The following is a 24452-nucleotide window of genomic DNA, read 5'->3' as shown; positions in this document are numbered from 1 at the left end:
ACTCCATTTTTCCACGCGCCAAAGGCAGCCCATGGTGGACAATCGCCTCCGATCGCGTGCAACCCTTTCGATATAATCGTCCCGCTTTTTCAATGCGCCAGAGACGCGGAGGAATTATGTTTTCGTGGAGTCGGTAGCAACGTACATGACTACGGAGAAGGATTTTTATTAAGAGTGTTTTTTCAACTGGTTTGTCTCCTTGCTTTCGATCCTTTTCTCTTGTAGCTTCTCGTTGTTTGTTTGTTGGTTTTCGCGAGAGAATAATACTGGCTATTGGAGTGGTTCGACAGAGTTTCAAGAGGCTGAGATTAAGAATGGGCATTGCTCTTTGGGGATGAAGTTTTTATGCACTGATAATTGGTTATAATTTAGGAACTCCGGGCAAAGAACTTGGGCATATTTTATTCGAATGAATAACGAATAAAATACTATCATTTATTTGTAAATAACGAATAACGATTTTATTCGAGGAAAAATTTTACGAATAACGATTTCGAATAAAATTTTATTCAAACATTATACATTTATGATGAATTTATTCACGAGCACGGCGTGTTCATACTTGGATAAAATAGAGGCGACTGTATAATTTGTTTCCGGATAATTAGGCGTCTATTGTTTCGTTCACTCGCGCAATCTCACGATTCCCTAATTTCATAGATCTTTATCGATCCACGGACTGTATGAACAATGAGATGCCGGGAATATATATTTATCGTCAACACTCGTGAAAATGATACTTCCTCCCCTCATGAAGTGATGCGATTTGCAAAATTATTACATCCAAACGAATGGAAATCTCCAACTTCCTCCAACCCTCCCAAGAAAAATTCTAACAAAAGAGACGGAAGTGTGAAATATTCGTCACGGTCATTATCGCCATCCAGCAAGAAGATCACACACTCTACGACTCAATTCCGACGGATGGGCGACAGTTGGCGCGCGACGACCGGTCGATTTCACGCGGGAAACGCTCTGCGATTCGAATCGAAATGAAACACGGGACACGGACGCGTTCGTACGTTGCCGAGTCCTGAACGATTATCCACACCGAGGTGTGTTTCCTCGACGCGGTTTCCTAGGCGCAGTCAGTACTCTGCGATTCACCGTGGGAATCTGGCAACGTGTACCGTTGTTCTCGTTCGCTGTGCCGTCAAACCAACCGTGATTCCATTTAGCCCTTGGGTAATCGTCGCCACCTCGTTCCCGGAGGGTGGTCACCGCGATTGCAACATGATCTCCAGCACCGAATTTGCTCGTGTAGCGCAACGTGGTTTTGGTGGTTAAGCGATTGCAAATTGCAGAGGATTTTTCTTTAATCTCCTCTCGAATTAATATGTGTATATTACATATAATTTTTGTACGTGTGTCTGTAGTATATTGTATAAAAAAATATAAGAGGTGCAAGATTACGTATTAAATAAATAATTAAATAAAAAGGAAATTAATTTTCACAAGAAGGAAAGAACCGTGTCTCGGTAGCGAGTTCGTAAATCGATCGAGGTACTTTGCCCGATTACGCCAGGGTCGCAGTCGATCATCGCAAATCTGACCTTCTCACCTCGACCCCATCGATCCCGCTGATCGACGCGGGAACGTGAACACCGTTAATAAACGTCACACAAACGCCTGGTTATCCACGTGATCCTATAAGAGCGGAGCAAATCTGATGATCTTACGATGACCCGACAAAGGAGACTTTTCATTCAATCGTGTAACGAGATTAACGAGCGTCTGATAATAAGATTTCGTTGCCCTGTTACACATTAGAGTTGACGATATATAAATTACTTCTGTCGATGTAATAATTGATGTAAATCTATAGTGTCGAATTATTGCATTATCTATTGTGAAAAATGGTACTGTAAAAGCTTGAAATTTCTTCAGCTGCTTATTGAACTATAATATAAATTAAGGTGCACTTATTTTCACTGTATTTAATTTACATGTAGCTTATTTTCATTATATTATATTTTACTTTTCTTTTTATTTTCATGTAATTTATATTATAAATTTAATATAAATTCTGCTATTATAAAAGCTGCTTTCGAGCTTGAAGTCATTTTAAAGATTGTTTCATTGTCGAATTACGATGAGAATGATTACATTTGTATTAATGTAATAATTTATACACATATTGTATACTCGTAACACCTACGTTTCAAGTTCAAAATTATTTGAAAAATGGATTATCGTAATATCTTGAATACTTCAGAGAAATAAAAATAATAAAGTTAAACGTCGATGTCTCTCGGCAAACGATTCAAGAAAATAAATAAAACCACTGCTATTTCGCGGTTTGAGACTGCAAGTCGTGCTAACCACAATCTTGTACAATTAACGTCTACTTAATATATAAACCACTGTATCCGATTTTCTTAATCATCGTATAAGATGAAACTGTCATTCTCTCTGATACGAAATTGAAAACATCTGTATTTAGTGATAGTCTCGAGTTGTCATCAATTCTACATCTATTTTAATTAATTTAACATTTTAAACCACACATAATTATTAATTATTATTATTTTCTTTCATGATAATTATATAATTGATAGTCTCGAGTGGTCGATCGATTAAACATTTATTTTAATTGATTTACATAATTATTAAATTATTGGATAATCACTCTCTTTCATGACACACATTATATAATATAATTCTTATATCATTATCTTTTCTTTTGCTTATCTGTTCTTTAAATAATATATTAATTAATTGTAATTAATTATTCCAAGTCCCAAAGAACTTTTTCATCGATTAAGTCATTCTTACTACATTACGACACGCATTAATACATTTTAAATCATACTGCAATTGTTGTAACATTGATTTAAAAGTAAAAAAAAAGACTGCAATCAGTAAAACAAAAGTTTTTATCATTTTAATCTTTTGTATAATTTTTATGCATCGTTTTCTGTTACCTGATATTACAATAATTTAAATTACTGCTATCCTCAGTATTCCTAACGATATATTTTCTTTATTTTAAATCTCAAAAACATTTTCCACTTGCTAAATATCTACATTACAATCTAAATGATTATCATTTCCTATTATTCCTAACCAATACACACGCTTCAATTACTTGTAATGTCAATTTTCAAAAAAACCACCATCCACCGAAGCAACCATCAATCACCAGAACCCTCAATTAAACTAAATCCTTGTACCACGCGATTCTCGACAAACCATACACGACTGTATCAACTTGACAGTGAAACGAGCCACCGTGAACAAGATAAATCACAGTGATCACGCTCGATCGTTGATGCAACGAGGCCACCGCCCTTTTGCTCCCGATTTTCGCGGCCGCGAATCTCAAAGCTTCGTGACCCTGACAAATTACGATTCCCGGGCTGATCGCAATGAAACCCGACCAATTTTTCTCGGTTCCCTTGCAGGCGTGCTCAGTCTTGGATGAAATTGAGCTACGTTCTGGAACCGGTTGGCGCGAGACGAACGAATCGAATCGATGATTCTAGATACGCGTACGATCCTCCGAGAAATCGAAACGTGCCAGAGGTGAATTTTCATGCAGCGAAAGGCCGGTCGGCCGGGGAATATCTACTAGTTGATATATATTTACGCGTATTTAGACAGACCTGCGGATGTAACCTTAAAAAAATGATGAATAGAAAATTGTTTTACGTGTGTATGATAATATGATTGCTATTTGTAAGTAATGATAATATTTGTTATAATAACAAACGCGTAATCAACAGAATCAGAGTAAAGATTATTGTAGAAAATCTTCTTTACTCTAGAAACTAATTATTGCGAATAATTAGTACAGCTTAACGTAGAATTTCACGCAAACACAAGAAAATACATAAAACGATACGTGACGTCCTATTATTTTTTTACGAAGTTTACCAAATTTTAATAAAAATTAGAAACACACAGATATTCGTTTGATTTTTCTCAAATTTTTTTTAAAGAGATTTCCATCACTTTTCTCCATCACTCACACTCGATCATTTCAGAAAATGGCAATTAGCAACGCTAAACTGCTGGCCTAAAATTGAGCCACTGGTTTACAATATTTTCCATTAAAAAGGAAATTAATTAATTAATTAATATGGAAAAATGATGTATGTATGTACGTAAATAATTATCTCAAAGTAAAATAAAGTAAAATAAAACAAACGATAATAATTTAACGGATAATTGGCAACTCTCAAGATGAAGACGAAAATGAAGATATGAAAAAGCGATGACCACGGGGTCACCTGTCGTTGAATTAATGGTACTGCCGGGAAAGAAAGCGTTTGACAGGTGAAAGTGTACAAGAAAGCATAACAAAGACACGCTTTGCCCGTCTGTTGATTTACTGGACTGTAATTAAGGCTCGACGATGAAACGAACGAAAGGTATATACTTTGCTTTGAACCGATTCTCGTTACGAGAATGTTTCGCCGATCTACGACGAAACCGTTCCAAGGAACTATTAGCATAAAATCTTGATATCGATTGTCGATGTTTCTCCTGCGCTTACCGCCAACAAGATCTCGGACAAGCGCAGTTTATCATTTATCCTCTCAACTTTAACTTCAACTTGTTAAATTGTACGATCATGTTACACGAGCATGTACCGGAATTGAAGTATCTCACAGTGAAATACTTGTTATCTGTATTCTTGTCACTAATATTGTGACTTTATTTCTTTTTTTTTTTTTTAGACAGGATTAAAATTCTTTTCTCCAATTCGAGTATTTAATTTAATTTATGCGTAATTCATGCGCAAGCACTGTAACCAAATGTCCGTGACAAATAAATCCTTTAAAATAAATTTTTTATCTTCTCAAATGAGTTATATGAATCTATCTGTTATTAATTTAGCTAATAGAAAGGATCAATTACCAGTACACAGTTATCAAGTGATCACACACGAAACAGTTTTGCCAAAGCATATCCAAATGATCGGTAACAATTAATTTGATAATTATTTGAGGAGAAACGCAGAGAAGAAGTAGCCAGTAGTCGAGCTTGAAAATGATTACGAGGGTAGCGTGTCGTTCGGTAGCAATCGGGTTGTGTCGAATCGTAAAGATCGCAGGATCTTTGAACGCGCGCGCGGTGTACGCGTCAGATGCAAGGATCCGCGAGAGGTACACTTCCGTGCAAATGTGTGTCACGAGTTTCCCACGAGATGAACCGGCGAATGGCAACATAGGCGCGGGCATAGACCAATTACTAGCGTAGACTCTCATTGACTCGCGATTTACGCGTCCGATCGATCGATCCTGGCGAAACGCGCTCGCGATTAAATGACCTCTGAACGTGTTGTTGCAGCCGCATGGTTCACATTCGTGAACATGTTCTAAGAAACGCAGTCTGATCAATCTCGATCATATAAAAATTGTAATGCACAGTAAAATTAAATATTTCATACGATATAAATTTATACAAAACCGAATGTTACGTGTAATTAAAACTCTTTGTAACCTAGCATAAATCATTTTAGTCACACGTGATGCCTACATAATGCTTTACATCGCTGAATATTATCATCGAAAAGTTACGTTGCAATAGCTGAACGATCGGAAACATTTCATTTCTAATACACAGAGACGTTTTAATCTCTTGCGCGCTGGAATGGCGTGCCACGCACGTCGAGACTTTCTTTTGAACCAAAATTGCAATATTTTCTCAGTTTTAAATATATTTAAGTATAACCCCGGTAGAATAAATAATAAATTTATTTTCAATAATTATTATCCAGTGATATCGTATACCGACGAAATCTTCAAAAAGAAAGCGACGAATTATCGTATACGGTTCGGTCACTCGTTATTATGGTCCGCAGTCAGTTGCCAGCGCAAGTGGTTAACTTACGCTGGAATCACGTGCCACGCACGTCGAGACCTTTTTTTTTTTTTGTCCCAAAATGACAATATTTCCTCAGCTTTAAGCATATTTAAGTAAAACAAAATAGGCGAAACAAATAATAAATTTATTATTTTTGTGATATCGTACAGACAAGTTGAAACGAAAAAGAAAGCGACGAATTACTGTATAGGGTTCGGTCACTCGTTATGGTCCGCAATCAGTTGCCAGCGCAACGTGGTTAACACCAATTCCAAGTTAGAATGTCACGTTACACCTACCATTATAATCGGTATCGAAGCGTTTATTGCAAAGATGACGAACGATCGAAAACATTTCATCTCCGATATACGTTGTTCCAACAGCAATTCCACGTTAAAATGCCACGTTACACCTATTTATGATCGGTATCGTAGCGTTTATCGCAGAGATGACGAACGATCGGAAACACTTCATCTCCGATATACAGACGTTCTAAAAGCCATTCGAAGCTGGAATACCACCACGTTACACGCCGCTACATCCACCATTATCACCGTTGCCAAAGTGAAAGTAATTCGTTGCGCAGGGAGCCATAACAATGCCCGACCGCCTCCGCGATGTGAACGCGATGTCCTTTGCACGATGTAAATAAACGGAGCCTTGACCGAGCCAACCATAACCACCCTCCGCGTTCTCCATTGACTGTAATAAGTTTCTATTTCTGGGGCGCGCGAAAAGTCACCAGTGGAAGATTGCGCTTCAATTGACGCTTCCTGATGTGCCTGCCTCAGTCGACAAACCCTTTTTATCGTCCAAGAAAATTGACGCGACAAGAAGAAGAGTGATTCAGCTAATGATACTTGGAGCTACTCGACGAGTAACTTGTTACGTGTTACTGTTTTTATCCATTTGGGGACCAAATGGATAACACGGTGAATGAAAGTCGTATGAAACGTATTATACATATTAGGTATATGTCTCACGGTGTTACACGTGTTACATGTACAAGTTTAATCAAATGTAAGTTACATATGATTTTGATACATAACTTATCTTTTTACACACTGAACATGTTGAATGTAGCAAACTTTGAAGTTTAATTTATCAAGGACTATAATTCCATACATACAAATACTGTAACTGTCTCAAATTTCTTCATTTCATATCCAGAACGCATTTTAAAAGTCCGTACAAATTACTTAAAGGAATTGAAAACAATAACGAACCTGTCGGATCTAATTCCAATTGGAAAATTATGGGATCAATTGGACAGAGGTTTGCTCGAAGGAGTAAAGAACCTATGGACGAAATTAGAAGAAAGGGGAGAAACATTGCCAGAAGTATCAGAAAAATTAACAGAAAATTATCACATCTAATAACAACTGAACTGGAAGCCAATGAGAATTGCAAAATTTTCAATACGTGTTCTTTAACCTGTTATTAAATCGCAAATATATTTTTTGATTTACAAACGACGATCGTAAGGACTTAAATAAATTTTGTTTCTTCAACTGTCTCGCACGTATCAAGACGACGATTCAGTCAGACCGTGGACACAAGCGACCCCAAGCTAGCGCGGTGCTCTGAGCGATTGCGTTTCGGCTTTTGGAGAGCAGGGCCTTTGGTGACCCGGGCTGGAATCGGTCACTTCAAGTACTGTTAAGCAGCCGCGCCACGCCGAGGAAGTTCCAGTAAATGTTTTCGCCGTGTGTCGACGAGGAGCGTACACAGAGAGCCAGGAGGGGCCTTGTTCCCACGCCCGACGCCGTGATCTTTGCCGAGCTACTTAGTCCTCCGCTAGAACGAGCGTCTCTTCTTTCCTCTCCTACTTCACTCGACGTTCTTTTCTCTCGTCCTCCGTCGAGATCTATGGCCGTTCCGCTGCCTGACTCATTGAAAGGTGAGCGTTCGCTCTCTCTCTCTCTCTCTCTCTCTCTCTCTCTCTCTCTCTCTCTCTCTTGCGTGTTTAGCCTTAGCTGCCCGCTATCCTAAGACCGCAGGATATACACCTCCTTCTTTCTGCTGCCCCGCAACGACTATGTGGGTTACGTAAGGTGGCAACGCGCACGTTCGCGTAATAATAACGCGTACCTGAGCCGGTGAACGGGAACGGGAGCAGTAAACATCGTGTTGAAAAGGGAGGGATGACTCGACGAGCAGGAAGTCGCGTTTGATACTCGAGGGTGTTTGCGGCGAGGGATGAAACGAGGAGACTCCCGAGGCGTGTTTTATACAGGGTTGCGTTTGATGCGTTGCCGTTAATTGGCTATACTTGGACTGTATTTATGGGGAAACTTGAAGTTGGAAGAATGCACACGATGCGTAAAAATATACGTGAAATATTGACGTTGGTAAGGACACTCGTTGTGTGATATTAACCACGTTGCGCTGGCAACTGATTGCGGACCGTAACGAGTGACCAAACCGTATACAATAGTTCGTCGCTTTCTTTTTGGACTTGTCGGTGTAATATCACTGGATAGAAATTATTTATTATATTATTTGTTTTGCCTATTTTGTTTTACTTAAATATATACTTAAAACTGGAAAAATATTACAATTTTGGAACAAACAATTCTCGACGTGCGTGGCACGTCGTTCCAGCGCAACAAGTTAAATATCAGACTGATGAAATGGCTAAATTTTTTAATGAAATTTGAATTGAAATTTCGACTCATTTTGACTACTTTATTGCTCTTAACAATTTTGTAGTTATTAGGCTGCGAATTTTCAGACATTCGTGGAAAGTTTTTACGAAAGAAATCGAGACAGAAGTAACAAAACTAGAAAATAGTTCTCAAAACGCATTAATGCAGTCAAAATGCAAACGAAAAGGGAACGAAGATTTATACACATGGGTAAGAAACTACATTGCATCGCAACCGTGCTGAGAAAAAGCACCGAGAGAAGCTTGCAAGAAAGAAAGAGAGAGACTACGGTCGGTGCTTCGTACGATATCTATGATTAAAGTAATCAGAGAAAGAAGGGAGAAGAAGCTGCATCGCGTGCACGTGATTCACGTGATCATAAACAATCGGCATATTAAGGCAGCATCCACACGCGAATGTAAATACGTCGGAATGATTAGGAGCGTGCAGGGTCTTCGAACTCGACGGAATCGTAGGAATGCCGAGAAAATCGGCGTACACCTCCGATCAACTGTAATCTCGAATCGCGAACGATAGACCGTCTTCTCGATCGTTGGCTGGCCTCACAACGATCTTATCGATCGAATCCAAACAACGACCATAATTTGACGAAAGCCGTATATTTCAGTACCGAGAGTAGTAACTTTTTTTTTATTTTTGACGTTCAATTTCGTTCAAAAGTTTCTAGACTTCTCTCGTAATATTTCTTTTTAATATTCAGCATTTATTGTCGGTATACGTTCGACGAGTATATTTGTCACACGAGAAAAGAGATTACTGCTTGAATTAAAATCCCAATGAAATCTAGAAATTATTCGGTAAGTTCAAGGCACTTGAAAAATTTAGAAAAGAGCAAAAAATCCATACGAAGAAAATTCCACACACTAAACTGTTAATTTCCGTCACGCAGTTAAACTAATTCTAATTGTAATTCAAACGAAAAAATTTTGAAAGAACTCTAAATTCCAAAGCATGTCCCATAATCCACTCCTCCACTCCTTCATCTACTATTCCCCTCCGTGATCATTGCCAAATGTTGCAGCACAAAGGTGTTCAGAGAGCCTCGCCCCAGGGACGTGAGAGACCTACCCCTAGGAATCCGCGCGAGAAATGCCCCAGGACAACAAGTGCATATTCCCATCGCGTCGCTTTCAACGCGGCCACCATCGTTGGCCAAGGAACAATCGGATTAACGAAGTTAAACGATGGGGTGGCCACTCCGTGCGCGTCGCATCTGTTGCGTTTCGCACGTATAGGCTCGTGAGACCATCGCGGGGGTGTAGTTTCGTCGAAAGGAAAGTAACAACCGGCTTTTCGCACTGACAGCGAGATTAACTACCGCAGACGGTCTAGAAACGAACTTCAAAGGGGTCGTGGTACAACTTTCAATGGTGATTAGTGATCGGTGAACCGTGACGTAGTTTTCTTTCGAAGTATCGGATCAAAGATCTGGAGGATCGTGATGCCGACCGGTTACAAAGACTTGGGTTTTATGAATACAGATTGGAGATGTTTAAAGTCTCTGATAAGCTAGTAGTTTGAGATTGAGAGTGACATTACTGTCAATAACTATTTTTTAATTTGTATAATATATATTATATATTAATTAATTTTGATAGTATAATATATATTAATTTTGATTTTGAGAATAAGTGGTGATTTGCAAAACTAATTTTGCGAAGGTAATATGATAATTTAGAGATTAAACGCTTTGAAAAGAGCTTGGTGCGTAATTGCTTGTTTCAAAATATTATGTACGTTGAAAATAGCAATATATTTTAAACTTAAGATAACTGTTGTTTGATCTGGTCTTTCTATAACACTAATATGAACATAATATCACGTTATCAATTCAGATATATCAAGATAATGAAATTATATCGTATTATGTTGTGAATGTCTGTTCTAAGAACACCTTATCGACATGGAATAAAACCAAACTTTTACGAGAAATCCTTAATCTTGAAAAGTCAACGAAACGACAATTCCTCACTTCCTTTAGATAACATTACTAGACGTCATTCTGTCAACGAATCACATTATTATTTATGTCATTAATCAAATATATACAATTTTATAGTGTACGATACTTTTGTTTAATGATGTATTGTTCAATATGTCTCAAATATGCATACTTGATAATCTTTACCCAATAAGTTGTAATATTATATCAAAGTGTATTTTTTATGCAAAGACACATTAAAGAAAATGAATATATCATTTACGTGCGCCTTCAACGAATTAATTAAGTTGCGAATAAGCTAATTACCATCGGTCGCCTAATTAATACTAACACAAACGCATACCACGTTTTCCAATAGTCTCGCGCGAGTCTAGTCCTCTCTAACGAGATTTCAGACATTAATTATCAAACTTCAGACTGAAGGCTTCTCGAATCGTCTAAAATTCTATCAATAACCCATTCGAACAACCCTCATTTGAATGATACTTTTCTAAATTATCATTAATAATTTTCAGTCGTGATTTTGAATTGGAATAATTAGTTACAAATCACGAATTATAATGAGACTTTTCACACAATTACGCAATCCGTGATCTGGAATTTATTATTGTTTTTATTGTTTCGAAGGGAAAAGATTTGAGCTACGAAATTTAAAATTAAGTGAAAAAATAAAGAAATATCAACAATATCAATGAATTCTTAAAAACGCGAAATTATAATCACTAATCATATCTTAATTGTTACTTAACTCTGGTAAATTGTTAAATTAAAAAACATTTCTGAACTTTAAAGCTTTAAGAGAAAAAAATAATAAACTTCAAGGCTTTTAATGTTCAATAAAAAAAAGATTTTACATAATTTTAATATTTTTAATGTTCAATAACAAGAGCAAGAGTGATAATAATAAATTAAATTTTCAAGCAACTTTTTAAGTTTTAAATAGTAACGATGGACTTTTTGATTTTTAAATTTATGAATGCGGAGAAGAAAGAAAGGCTTTCCGATTAAAATTGACGCGATCGTTAACTAGATTCCAGCAGGGCCAAATAATTCATAACGTGTTACGAACGGTGGTGACTCACATGCACGCGTGCAACAGCTAATGAAATTCCACTTCCTCGCGCGACAAAGAAAACGCGTGCCTCGCCTGTTGTTGCAACGAGTCGTGCCTTGTGCGCTAATTTCATCAACTGTCCAATGAACCAGCAAATTTACATCTTACAAAAATATTAAAAAAAGAAGTCCTGACTATCGTTCGTCATAGTCACACGAAAACTTCACATGAACAGAGGGAACAGAGGAACAAGAAAGTCATGATTCACACGCGGCAATGTCTTTTACGAACCGGCTGAGAAGAGAGTATGTAACTCGGTCTTCTATTCTTTCTGAATGAAAGAATGTTAGATTGAATCGGATAGTACGAACGTTAGCTCGAACCTTTGGAAGCGGCTGAGAATTTAAAATGAATTTAAAGTGAATATAAAATGACGGTGTTGTAAAGCTTTATATGCAAAGTAATGTTATGCGTTTATAACGTATGTAAATAAACTTGATTTGATACAACTGATTTGGTTATTATTGTAGTTAAGTTTAATGTCGATTACAAATAAATAAGTAATAAATGATAAGTAGCATTTGCTAATATTTAATGAATAATTTTAATATATATAAATGTAGTTAAATTTAGCGTTCACTATTAAAAAATTTTCATTTAATAGAAATGTTAGAAAATTGATTGTGAAATTTTACTAATATTGAAATATATGTTATAGCAGAAGATTAATAGTTGGCTATTTTATAACGCCAACTATTAATATCTGAAACTAACGATATGCGATAAGATACAATATGCGATATAAATCTACAATTGTATATCGAGTGCGACAAATGAGTTACATAATTAATTAACGTTTATATAAAAGTTGTCACGTATCGTTAAAATATAATGAAAGCGTTATTGATAATTAATAATTAAATACTTGAATAATACTTAAATAATTAAACACAGCGAAATTTAATTAATACTCGTATCGATGTAATAAACCGGACTGTTAAATCATGCAATTTCATTTTTCACAATCCGATTTGTATTGTAATTTATTACTCGATTATTTATTAATTCATCAGTTATGCCCCGTGTTTATGCAATCTTTACGTTAGCTCAATTATCAAATCCATTCAAAATGACTATTCAAAAATATAATAAATATAAAATAAACATTCATAATGTGTTTAATTAATCGAATATAAAATATGTATAAACATATCGTTGTTAATAATAATAATATGCATTGATGTACAAAGATATAACTCGTATTTAAACAAAGAAATTACCAACATCTGTGACCAATTTACACGCGTGGCATAATTAATGCCAGCAACTGTTAACGTATTTATAAACGCGCAACGGGCGTCGTAATACACATGTGGGACACCATAAAAATACTCGAAATCTTAGCAAGAGGGATCTCTACAACGGAGACGGGGGGTGGGGCGGGATGAAGAAAAAAGTGGACGGATATATCCTCTACTTACCGAAGACATTTCCCAAGAGCCTGAGCCGCGCCACCCTGGTAGCTGTATTGACGGTTAATGGTCTCCGCGGTCGTTGGCAAGACAATGCCAGAGCCATTGAAAATAGTTGGCGAGCACGGGTTTATTGAAATTCAAAAGTGGCCCGTAGTGGCGCGTATTTCGAAGAACAACTCGACCGAGGTAACACGCTCCTTTCAGAATTTCCTCGATTATCTCCTTGGATCGAGCTTGGGAAAATAGGGAAGGTTAGGTCTCTTTGTGTAAGCACATCCGGAATAGCGATTTTCCTAGCTTGATACTTTCGACAATACGCGGTCAGAACTCTCGACGCTGGTCTCGACAAAGCAGCATTTCACGGCGCGCTTAACCTGAAAACTTCGCGCGTTACTATTTCGAAATACCGAAATACGAACCTTTTTTCGAATATTCGTACAAATTTCAGTTAATCGAACGCACGATGATTCAACGAGAACGTAGTTTTCCCGAGCAACGAGAAACAGAACACATTAGTGAAAATACTCACGGCGATTGTTATACCTCACTTACACCCAACACACCACGCGAAATATCGATCGACGATCATTCGACGCCGCGAATTACAATCTCAAAATTTTCTACCTATAGTAATAATTTCGAATAATAATAAGAAAAGGGGAATGTTAACCTCGCGAAACACGATGTGCAGTTACTCGCGGGACGAGCTCGACACTCGACGCGAAATATCGATCGACGATCGCTCGATATCGAGTTTTTTTCAATGACGCGCCGCGATTCGAGATCTCGAGACGGTGCCTCAAAGTGGAAGATGGCGCTGCAACGGAAACGGAAGGAAGGAAGGAAGAGTGCCACGCGACCGACCCATTGCTCGCGATAACCTGAGTTTCCTCGCGGCTCGAGAACAACGAGAAACGAAGAAGAAACGGGGGAAGCCGACGGGAAAGGAACGCGAATTGACGCAGAGGAGCCAGGAAAAGGCGGGCAGCTTGAACCAAGCCACTACAACGACTGGCTTTCGTTGCAGAAGCAAACTCCCCATCTGCTCCGTTCGTTGTTGCCCCAACTCCCTGCTGTCATTACGCGGCTGTGTGTGTGCGAGCACGCCCTTGTCCGTGTAAATACGCGCGGCTACCAACCAACACAGCCAGGCAATTCGTGCGCGGCGGCAGGCGGACGTTCTAACCTCTCGAAGCGGAAAGGTTGTTGCGGTGAAACGAAACGCTATACGTGTATGTATATCTGGATGATCTCACCTTGCGGATATCTCGTTGATAAGTAGTTACCTTATCTATCATTGGCCAGTGCCAATCGGAGAACCGTTGCACGATGATAACCGTGAAACTTGGGCACGAGCCGTCAAACGAGAATGGGGATTCGAATTCACGCGGTCGGTAATTGGCTTATCGCGGTGCGGAGAGAATTATCGGTAAAGAAGAACAATAGGAACCTATAAAGTACATAAGTACAGTACAGGTGATTCTTCTGTTTCACTTATCCTAGATTCTTGCACTTCTTTAAATTTAATCTGATTATCTTCGAACCTGTCATATGTTTGATTGGTGTACTTTCAAATTGGAGAAAGATATCATTTTAATTTTCAATTTTCAGCAGAAACAGGATTCTTTTGGAAGATTTGACAGAAGTGACACAGAGGAATGTAGCGATATTTCTTTAGGCCATCAATCTACAGAAGAATAAAATGGCACGATGTTTCGTGAGGAAAGAGCAGCCGAAAATTGAAGTCTTTCTTGACCTAGATCTATAGTTTTCAATAACGATCTCGATTGCAAGCAGTTGTACACGTATGTACGTATGTACATCACAGGCGTCGTGTGCAAGCGTACAAGCAGGAGCGTTATGTCGCAGCTGCAGCTGCCTGCAGGAGCGGAACAGTGGGCTTTGGGGATGGCAACGGTTGTGCACCACCTGGCCTTAGGAAACCAGCACCGGGCCTCGGCATTGGCGTAGTCTCTACTCCAGACGAATGGCCGGAAAAAAAGAAGGGGATAGAGAAGCACAATAGAGCGGCGACTTTCGAAATTCCGGCACCCTCCTGAATAGTCCGGCAACCTTGTAAAAATCGATCGATGGTTGGCAAAGGTTCTACCTATGCTTATTGTTGGTACAATTTATTACTATCGATTATTTTTTGACGCTTTGGATTGATTTAAATCGACCATACAAATATTTATATAAAGCGCAAGCTTTTTACAAAATTTTCGATTAATTCAACATTGAATTAATATTTAGTATTGCATCAATTGAACTAAATATAATTTATACATTAAATTAAACGTTAAATTTACATTAAAAAAAAATTTATATAAAATATATTCAAATCAAATTGATTAAACAAATTTGTAGACTTATCTGTGGATTAATTTGAGTAATAATTTAAGAATGACAATTTTAAAACAAGCTTTCTAAGTGACAAAATATAAAATAATAATAAATGAAAATAGATTGAGTTGAGAAACTACAGCCAGATTTATTTATAACATGCTGCCATTCTGTAATGGGAAATTAAAATTAAAAACTGTTGTTCATTATTTATTAATGCTTTTTCGTCTGTAGTTTCAAGTTTGAAATCACATCTGTACATTATTTGTCACAAGAAAAAACTGGTATGTCGGAGTTCTCAGTTTCATCTTCGTGCTATATACGAGTCGTAAATTATAACACATTTGATAGCTAAATATCGAAAACTGTGTAATTTGAAAAGCTCTTCACCTTAATTAAAACATTATTGAGACAAAGTTTTGCAAAAATATTTTTCATTAAATGTTATTTAAAAGCAAAACATTAAATAATTAAATAATATTAACTGCATTAGACAAATAATAAATTAAATGCATTTTTGGTTATTACTCGAATTATGTATGGAGCAATTTCCTTTGAGAGTTGATTCTTTATGCATCGATGGAAACGAAAAGCTATATTGATAGATAGGCTACGTTTCATTACGTCGGATGCGCGACAAATGACGCAGCACACAAATTTTCCCGCTTTACGATCCGATAACTTTCACGGAGCATTACCATACTTGATCGCATTAATAGTCCCGAGCATAATAAGTCTCGATCGGATTAAGGGTAGCGAGAACCCCAGCAGACGCTTACGACTGCTTAATAGAAACGTTAGTTCCATGATCGTGGTCAGACTCAAAGCGAGAGATACCGTAATCGATCATAAAGCTCGTGTATATTGCATTCTTTATAATACGAAGTTTTGGTCCAAACTTTAAATTTTAATATTGAATCGTTCTTACACGAGACGCGAATTTTCAAGATTAACAAGCAATACACTTGTTCATCGATTTACTTTTTTTAGTTTTTGAAAACTAATTCATTCGTCGTACCGTATGAACCGTTTGAAATTGCCATTTCGGATCACACAGAAGACTTGAGAAGAGAAGCAAATTGAACGATTAAAAAAATCCCTTGAAAATCCATTTTCATCTACGATCTGCGCATCCCTTTGAGAATAACAAAAAGAACCACCAAACGTCTCGCTCGCCGTTCATATTTCGAGGTATATTTTCCAGAATCACGGAGGGTGGCTCGACTTAACTCCCGTAAAGGGAACAGGGAAGAGAGCCGATCGAATTAACGCGTTAAGCCTGGCCGCGAGGCGACGGTGCAATTTCTATAGAATTTCCACAACGGCGAGCTAGCAGGAGGGTTGTAGAGGGGTGCGTTGCGCAATCCTACACGCCACCCCCGCTGCCCATCCGGCCATGGGGTTTGCGCGTTGATATCGCAATAGAAGCTGTATCGATCCCGGGCCGACACGAGACCGGCTGTTGTCAGGGGGTTGATAACGATATGCAAGCTCTATAGACACAGCGCCGCTAAAAGCTCCGCGGAGCTTTCAGCTTCTGTCGCCGGGGGCTCCGTTGCCTCCACACGCGGCTTCAGCCATTTTTCGCCAAGCGATTCATCGCGATTCACTACTGCTCCGAGGATGCGAATAGAAATCGAGGGAAGCGGGAGACGTTTCAGTTTCGCTCTTGGACGAGGAAGTTGTTTTTTTCTTTTCCTTTTTATATTTCTTGAAGACGAATTTTATGTATTTCTGTGCAAGCATTCTTGTATCTTTTAAACGAAGCCTCGCGTCTATACTTTTTTAAATTTTCTTGTCTACTGGTTACTGAATTGTGTGAATTCTGTTGTCACGTCATTTTTGCTGAATAAGAAAAAAAGTTTTTGACTCGGTGGTATACATTTTTTTAATATCTTATATTTTGTGCACTTGTTACTGGATTGTTGTGCGTGACATGTTAATCCCTTGCTGGATTAAAAGAAACAGAAAAGGATTTTTCATATTTGCTGAAAGGTACATAACTCTATTATTTTATAGAATAAAACTATTAGAATAGAAAATTATTTTATTCATTTGTTGTGTTTCGTCGTTGTGAGTAGACAGGTTTTTTTTTTACATTTAATGTCTAGGTCTGTTATTAGATTCTCGTGTTTGCATTAAGAAAAAAAAAGAAAAAAAAAAAACAATCAATTTCTTCTTACTACAATGTTGTTGGAAAATATGTGAAAGAGTAAATTTAAGTTTATCAGTAATCCGCGATGATGAATTTACATGTTTACGAAGGAAGAACCATTATTTTCAATCGAAAGGCAATCGTCTAGTATTCTCGAAAGACCGACGAACCGGAATGATATTTATTTGCTTTCTCCCAATGTTCAAATCACTCTGGAGTTTTCCATTGAACCACGACCAAGAGGAAAATTACTTTGGAAAAACATGAAACGCGGAAGAGCGTTCCTGGTATCGGCGGATCGATAGGCGAAGCTTCGATAGCTTTTAGAGTGTTCTGTCGATTTATCTCGAGCACTTTTCCATTAACGTTTGTCGGTAGATTGACGACCGATAAAGGTTCGAAAAATCGGGCAAAAATTGAAATGAAATACTCCATATGGAAGGACGACAAAAATAAAATTCCTTTTTAATTGTTTATTTATCTTTCACCAGGAATTAATTTTCTTTACAAAGTACATATTCCTCTTCTTCTTTTTTTTTTTAATTAATAATCCTGTAATTCATCGTCAGATCTCAAACAAATTTATACAAGTTACATCTTTCCGAAATTCATAAATTCTTTTCCAGAACAGAAATAAATCATAAATAAATGAGAATTTAAATAATTTACGATAGCAATGAACGATCATTAGTAACAAAAGTAAAGCCGCAAACAAATGTTATTAATTGATTCATCAAATTCGATTACCGATTTACTATCCATTTTATTATTCTAAAATAATAATATAATATAAAACAATCCAAGTTTTCTAATCTCCTAACCAATTATACAAGTTAATTAAAGAGAGTTATAAAACGAATTATTAAAGTTTACCATCACTGTAAATGCTGGAGATTTTATCGAACTACGTGTGTACTTTGTCCGGCCGTATATTTCTACAAAATTTAAATTGACAATTAAAAAGAAATTAATACTGAGGTTATATACTCGTTGCAGATGGTAGACAATTCATGAAAACGCGGTCGAATTTCCATAACTGCGAACAGATGGGTCGATTTTGTGCGATGCTTCGAGGAAGGAAAAAGCATCTTGTTGTCATCGGGATATTTGCATGTGAATTCCCACGTATACGGTGGTGTACGGATATTTTTTGTTCGTTTAGCTTCTGGCGTAGAAAGGAAGGAAGGAAGGAAGGAAGGAAGCAAGGAAGGAAGGAAGGAAGGAAGGAAGGAAGGAAGGAAGCAAGAAAAGAAGAGATCGTGTGAGGGGAAACCATTCGAGAAACTAGCAACTTCCCCTCAGGATATTATGGCAGATGGGCTGTGAAGCTTATCCTTCTTAAGATCCTAATGAATCCGCGTGTATAATTCAACCCCGCGTGTTGCCCAGAAACGATTAACGTTTAGAGTAAGAACAAAGTTTGAAAAAAATCGAAGGTTTGAAATTATTTCTTAAGTATACAGTACTTTATTCAATTTGCAGACTAAATTTTGTTGAAGTTAATATAACGATAGAAAAATTAAACAACTATATAAACAATTAGATTTTTTAAAGACCAAACTGAACCATAAATCAAACGAAAATTATAAAATAAACAATGTTAATAATGATAAATTAATAATATCAATAATAAAAAACAATTAACAATATTAATAATAAATTAATAATAATTAATCAGAGAAATTAGTAAACTATAAACTGTGTGCAAAAATCCACAAAAGTTGCATAAGCTATAATAGAAATGGACGATAAACTGTATGATACATTAACAGATTATGTAAATTACAATTAATAAACTATATAAAAAAATTAAAAAATTATACAAACTACGAACAGAATTCAGTGCTTAACTACGTTAAGCAACTTGATGAAACGTACAATTCGAAATGAAGAAACGAAAATGTCAACGAGAAGTGATTTCATATTAATAAAACATCATACTTCCATGGAAAAGGAAAACTCACTTCGTTTGGGAAAAATATTCCCAAAACGAAACCCTCCGTCTTCTCACAGTCCATCATTACCTCGTCCCGTTTCAAGCACCAATCTCAATCTCTGAATATTCTCGGCTCATTTACAACAGAAGAACTGCTTTAAAATCGCACGACGCTAACAAGTCGTCTGTCGAAGTATAAAAGGGTCGCAGGTCAACATCTACACGAGAACATCATCTCGAACGAGGGAAAAGGACCCAATTTCAATAGAGATCGTCGATCACCAAGGATTAAAACGACAAAAATGTTCTTTCAAGTTTAAGGACGAGTGGCTATTTGACGTTATCGCGAATCGTTCGAGTCTTGTTCAGAGTTTTTCGCAAGAAGGGAACCACGAGATAAAGTGTAATTAGAGGACAAATAGGAGTGGCGAAGGAGAGACGGTGTGCATGAGCGGATTAAGACGCCGACCTGAACGTCTTTTACTCATCCAACGTTTATTGCTCTCGTTGCTGTGTTCAACCGGGAACTTTCTCGGTTTACGCGGGGGTCAATGGTTCACCGTGGTTCTCAGCCTCTTGCGAGATGCGTTCCATCAACTTTGAAGAGTACTCTGAATTTCTAATTATTTAGTTTCTATCCTATTAAAGGCTAATACGTTCATTGAGTAAATCATTAAATAATAGGTAATTACTAAATTATTATTAAATAATCAAATATTTTTGAAACTGAAAATATCTGAACATTCGTCAGTTGAGGATTGTTCATTTTGTTTATTTACGAAGGTGTATTTTTTGACAGTGAAGGTGTCAACGATGTACCAATAGTCTGATAAATTAAATTAATTAAAAAAAAAAAAGCTAAAAGGTATGAAAACATATGAAAACTTGTATCACAATGTGCTTCAATTTCTTTAAATCTCTCGGAATGCCTAAATCAAATCTCTCTCTCTCTATTTAATTTTTCTACCTTTCTAAATTTAAACCATCATCTCATTGATCCCCAAAATTCTCTATGAAAATTATTCAATCTGATCTTGAATCCTTCAACTCTAAAACCATCGATCTTTAATGGACACCAATATGTTCTACATGCAAATCATAAAGTTTCAAATGACAACAATTAAAATGAATATATCAGTACAACCACATCTCCGTTTAAACTTATCTAAATCAATATTAATTTCGACAGAAATACAAAGGAGAAACATCAACAACAAGTCCTAGAGTGAAACCCTCAGAATTATCAAAGCGACGAAAATCACTTTGGAAAATCTCGTAAAAATTAGCGTATCCAGCAATTACCTACACAACAAGTACACGTACCCCACACACCGCCATTTCCTAAATGCCCCGTACCACACAACGCCCTGTATAAATATACACTCGAACCACTATCTATCTAATCTCTCCATCCTCGGAAACTTTAAACTTACAGAACCACCGCGTCTATTAAGAAAGCTCTCGCCAAGCAAGGAGCCTCTAATTCTCGCGATGTAATTAACAATTAGCGAGGATCCACGGCCATTCCGGGCCACGGCTAATTGTGGCAATTGCAGTGGGCAGTTCTCGGGGAACTTCCTGCGATCAGCAGCGATAACGCCGACGATGCTGACCCGGGGGAGAGACCCGACGTTAGTGGGCGGCGGGTTGAAGACGCGTCCGCCGCGCGGTCACCGATCGCGCACACGTTCCCTGACACTTGAACCCTGACACGCGACAATTAAATCATCTCGTTTCGTCTCGTTTCGTCTCGTTTCGTCTCGCTTCAGGGCGCCACACGGGAGCGGGAGGGTAATCGAGCGTAGGCCGCGGCACGGTCGTCGTTATCGTCCGAGTTTCGGCGAGGGAATTCCACCGACTTCCGGTGATTGTTGTCGAATCAGAAGCCTCGGAGACCTTGGAACGCTTTAGCGTTGGCGAATTTTTAATTGGAGCCTGGCTACGCGACGAAGTTTCAAGCGTTGAAACGTAAAGGGAGAATTTCGGTGGACGAGAGCCGGTTTCGAGGGAGGTTTTCTAGGGGAAGGAAAGTGTGTACTTAACGAAGGGGAGTGAGCAGAGAAGCGGTGGTCGAGTCTCCCTTTGGGGATTTTTTTTTTTTTTTTTTTTGTTCCTTTTTGAGATAGATAAAGTTCTTAGAAAAACAGCAGGAAGCATTCGCTTTTTCTCCTTGTGAATTAATTCGTGAATTATTTGTGTCAGTTTACTTTATTTATTTATTACGTTGTATTTATGTACAATCTATCTGCACCCATAATTTGCTTCTATGAATTTTTGTACTTGTAATATTTTATACGAATAAATCTATAATCTGTTTTATAATTTGTCTATGTTGGTTCATTTGATTATCTCCTATCCACACGTTTGCATGTTTACAGTATTTTTGCATGAATAAACTCGTACATCTGTAGTGATTTATAAATTATTCATGTCGATTCATTTTATTCTACATCTCTATCTATACTTTTTTTTTATACTACCACTTTCAAGAGTCGAACCTAACATTTTCGTAGAAAAATGAAAAAATCGAGATTAGACTCAGCATGTTGTAAAAGCTGTGATGTTGCTAGGATTTTCTAATCTTCCATCTCGTTAGTAGACCGTTTGTTCTAATGACTCGTTGTGAAAGCAGGCATGCAGAAAACCTAAATGTTTCTCTGTGATAACATCGCTTTTCCCGTATAATATGAAAAATCGCACCGATGGTCTCGGTGGTACTTCGACTCGCAGTATGCACACCTCGATTTTTTAATCTGATAAAATGAATAATTCATCGTATAGCCACGTACCATACGTACAATAATAGTAAATCTACTTGTGCCTTTACGACGTATAGTATCTCTGAAACATCTACAAGACTTGCATTTTTAAAGGCACAGTAATACCTTTCCTCTCGTAATCGGAAATTCAGGTTAGAACTTTTATGAAATTTCAAGTCATACTTTTCGTATTATTTAAGCAAGATCTAGATAACGTGGAACTTCAACAAATGTTCAAATTCAGAGAATTTCACACTAATAACGAACGGATTCGCACATTTAAAAATGCAAGTGTCTAGTCGAATTTCATGATATTTATTTAATTTTGTAATATCTTCTGCAACGAGGTAATTTCTCAATTTAAAAATACTGAAATCCAATCAAGATAATTATTGCAACTAGAAGATAGTACATCTTCATGGTATTTTTAAAATTCAAAGATACACGAATCTGTTTAAATACAAAAGGTAAACTGCAGAAAAGAAATTTCTTTTAAATTCAAAAATACACCGATCTACCTAAAAAAATATTCTTCGAATTTTTCTGAAAATATTTCTCAAATTTTCAAACACAGAAGCGAAAAAGAAAAAAAAAAAAGCCTATCCAAAACGTTCGTCAAGTCCAAAGACAAAGTCCATCGAATAATAAAACTTTTCGTTTCACGGGGCAAAATACATTTTTCCGTGCCAACGAACTTCATTTAATCACACACGTAAAATAACAACGAGCGTCCGAGCAACTCTCTACAACCGATTGAACAAAGAAGAACGAGAGTGCTCGAGAAGCCCATCGAAAACACCGGACCGGTCTGTTAAAAAGAACCGTCACCGTTCAATTCCCGCTTGCCATCGCGGACTGGTTTCGATTTGCGGTTTCGCAACATTTGTTCCATTAAAGTCTAGAGTCGTACGCGTACTCCCTGGAGTAATATGCGCGGCCTCGGGGCGAAGGGACATCCCTTAAAAAAGTCAGCCTCAGAGGGTTGAAAGGGCCATTGTCCCCGCGGTAACTAACTTTGGCCAGAGGAATGATTCATCCCCGCAGGTCGTTTCACGATAAGACGAGAAGGAGATCAAACGGACGTGGTTGAGAGAGAGAGAGAGAGAGAAATTTTGAACGTTTAGGCGTGAAAGGACCGAGAAATAACCGTCAGTTTAAATTAAACATATAAACATACATAATTTTCAGTTTATTTCAAACATTTGGCACAAATGGCGCAAATTAATAATTAAAATTGTACCGATTACATTGGTTAGAACCAGCCTGGTGGTAATAAATCAAGCACAGATTTCAAAGGCAAGACGACTTGACAACAGGATTACGACACGAAGAAATGTGAAACTCTCTAAATTACCAAATTCATAGTTTTTTGCCCGTGATATTCCCTCTGTTCAAACGAAATTAACGTCACGACCTATTGAAAGCTCGCGCACAAAGAATTACGTGTTCCCTTTCAACGAAAGAGAAAGAAAGACAAAGAGAGAAAGAGAGAGAGAGAGAGAGAGAGAGGGGCCGTTCGTTAACATGAATTTGTCGAAAAAACAAACGCAATGGTATTGTGAAATTGATAGGCAGAAGTCGAGGGGATGCCAGACGAACGTTCTCCACTTGAAAACTGGCTTCAGTGCCTCGGTGTCTCAACGTTTGTTCCATTAAAAGCACGGTGAACCGCTCCCGGGTGCAGTAGAGTATCCGCGGAGGAAAAAGGAAGCCTTAAAGAGGCAACCACGATAAATCTCGACGAGGGGTTCTCTTCGTAGCATGAAGCGAGATTCAAGATGACGCGAGGAAAGTGCACTGCAGCGAGAGAAAAAGCTCACCGATCGAATGGGCCACGTCGTTCTTTGTCCTCCTGTCGACAACAGATCCTATTTCCCCTTTCAGCTGCTTCTTACGCGACGTTCGCGCGTTTGCTAACGCAATTATTTGCAGCGAGGGATGCGCAAATCGTTGACGAAGATTTATATTAAAGTGTGATCTTTTGTTTCAACAATAGGAAGGCAGGTGAGATTTTCGACTGGTCACTGATCGAAGCGAAATTTCAGCAAAAGAAATTCGATAGAAATAGAATTTAAAAAAGTGTAGAGTAGAACTTCTATTAAGAATTTTTAAAAATTTTGGATCTTTCTTTTTTTTTTTTTGTTCAGGTTCACAAGAATACTTTTTAAGCTATTGGAAGTCATTATAATTTAAAGTTAAAATAACAGACTAAAATTGTTAACTAATGTCATTTTACAAAAAATTTGTATAATGAAAGGAAAAAAAGTAGATTTATCCTTCGTTACCTAGAAGGACAGAAAATTTATAA

General features: G+C 37.5%; 1 protein-coding gene across 1 annotated transcript in view; it reads right to left on the bottom strand.

Annotated features, from left to right (window-relative positions):
- LOC122535539 (protein neuralized) overlaps window positions 1-13411 on the bottom strand; it is a 29421-nt gene extending 16010 nt beyond the window's left edge. Inside the window, exon 1 of the mRNA XM_043667168.1 lies at window positions 12958-13411. Within this exon, the coding sequence (XP_043523103.1) occupies window positions 12958-13054 (97 nt within the window). The 5' untranslated portion in view covers window positions 13055-13411. The remainder of the gene's footprint in view (window positions 1-12957) is intronic.
- Window positions 13412-24452: the final 11041 nt, after the last annotated feature.

The sequence above is a fragment of the Frieseomelitta varia genome, unplaced genomic scaffold (assembly GCF_011392965.1).
Source record: "Frieseomelitta varia isolate USP_RPSP 00005682 unplaced genomic scaffold, Fvar_1.2 scaffold_735, whole genome shotgun sequence".
NCBI classification, from domain to species: domain Eukaryota; kingdom Metazoa; phylum Arthropoda; class Insecta; order Hymenoptera; family Apidae; genus Frieseomelitta; species Frieseomelitta varia.
This window is presented reverse-complemented; position numbering and strand designations above follow the sequence as displayed.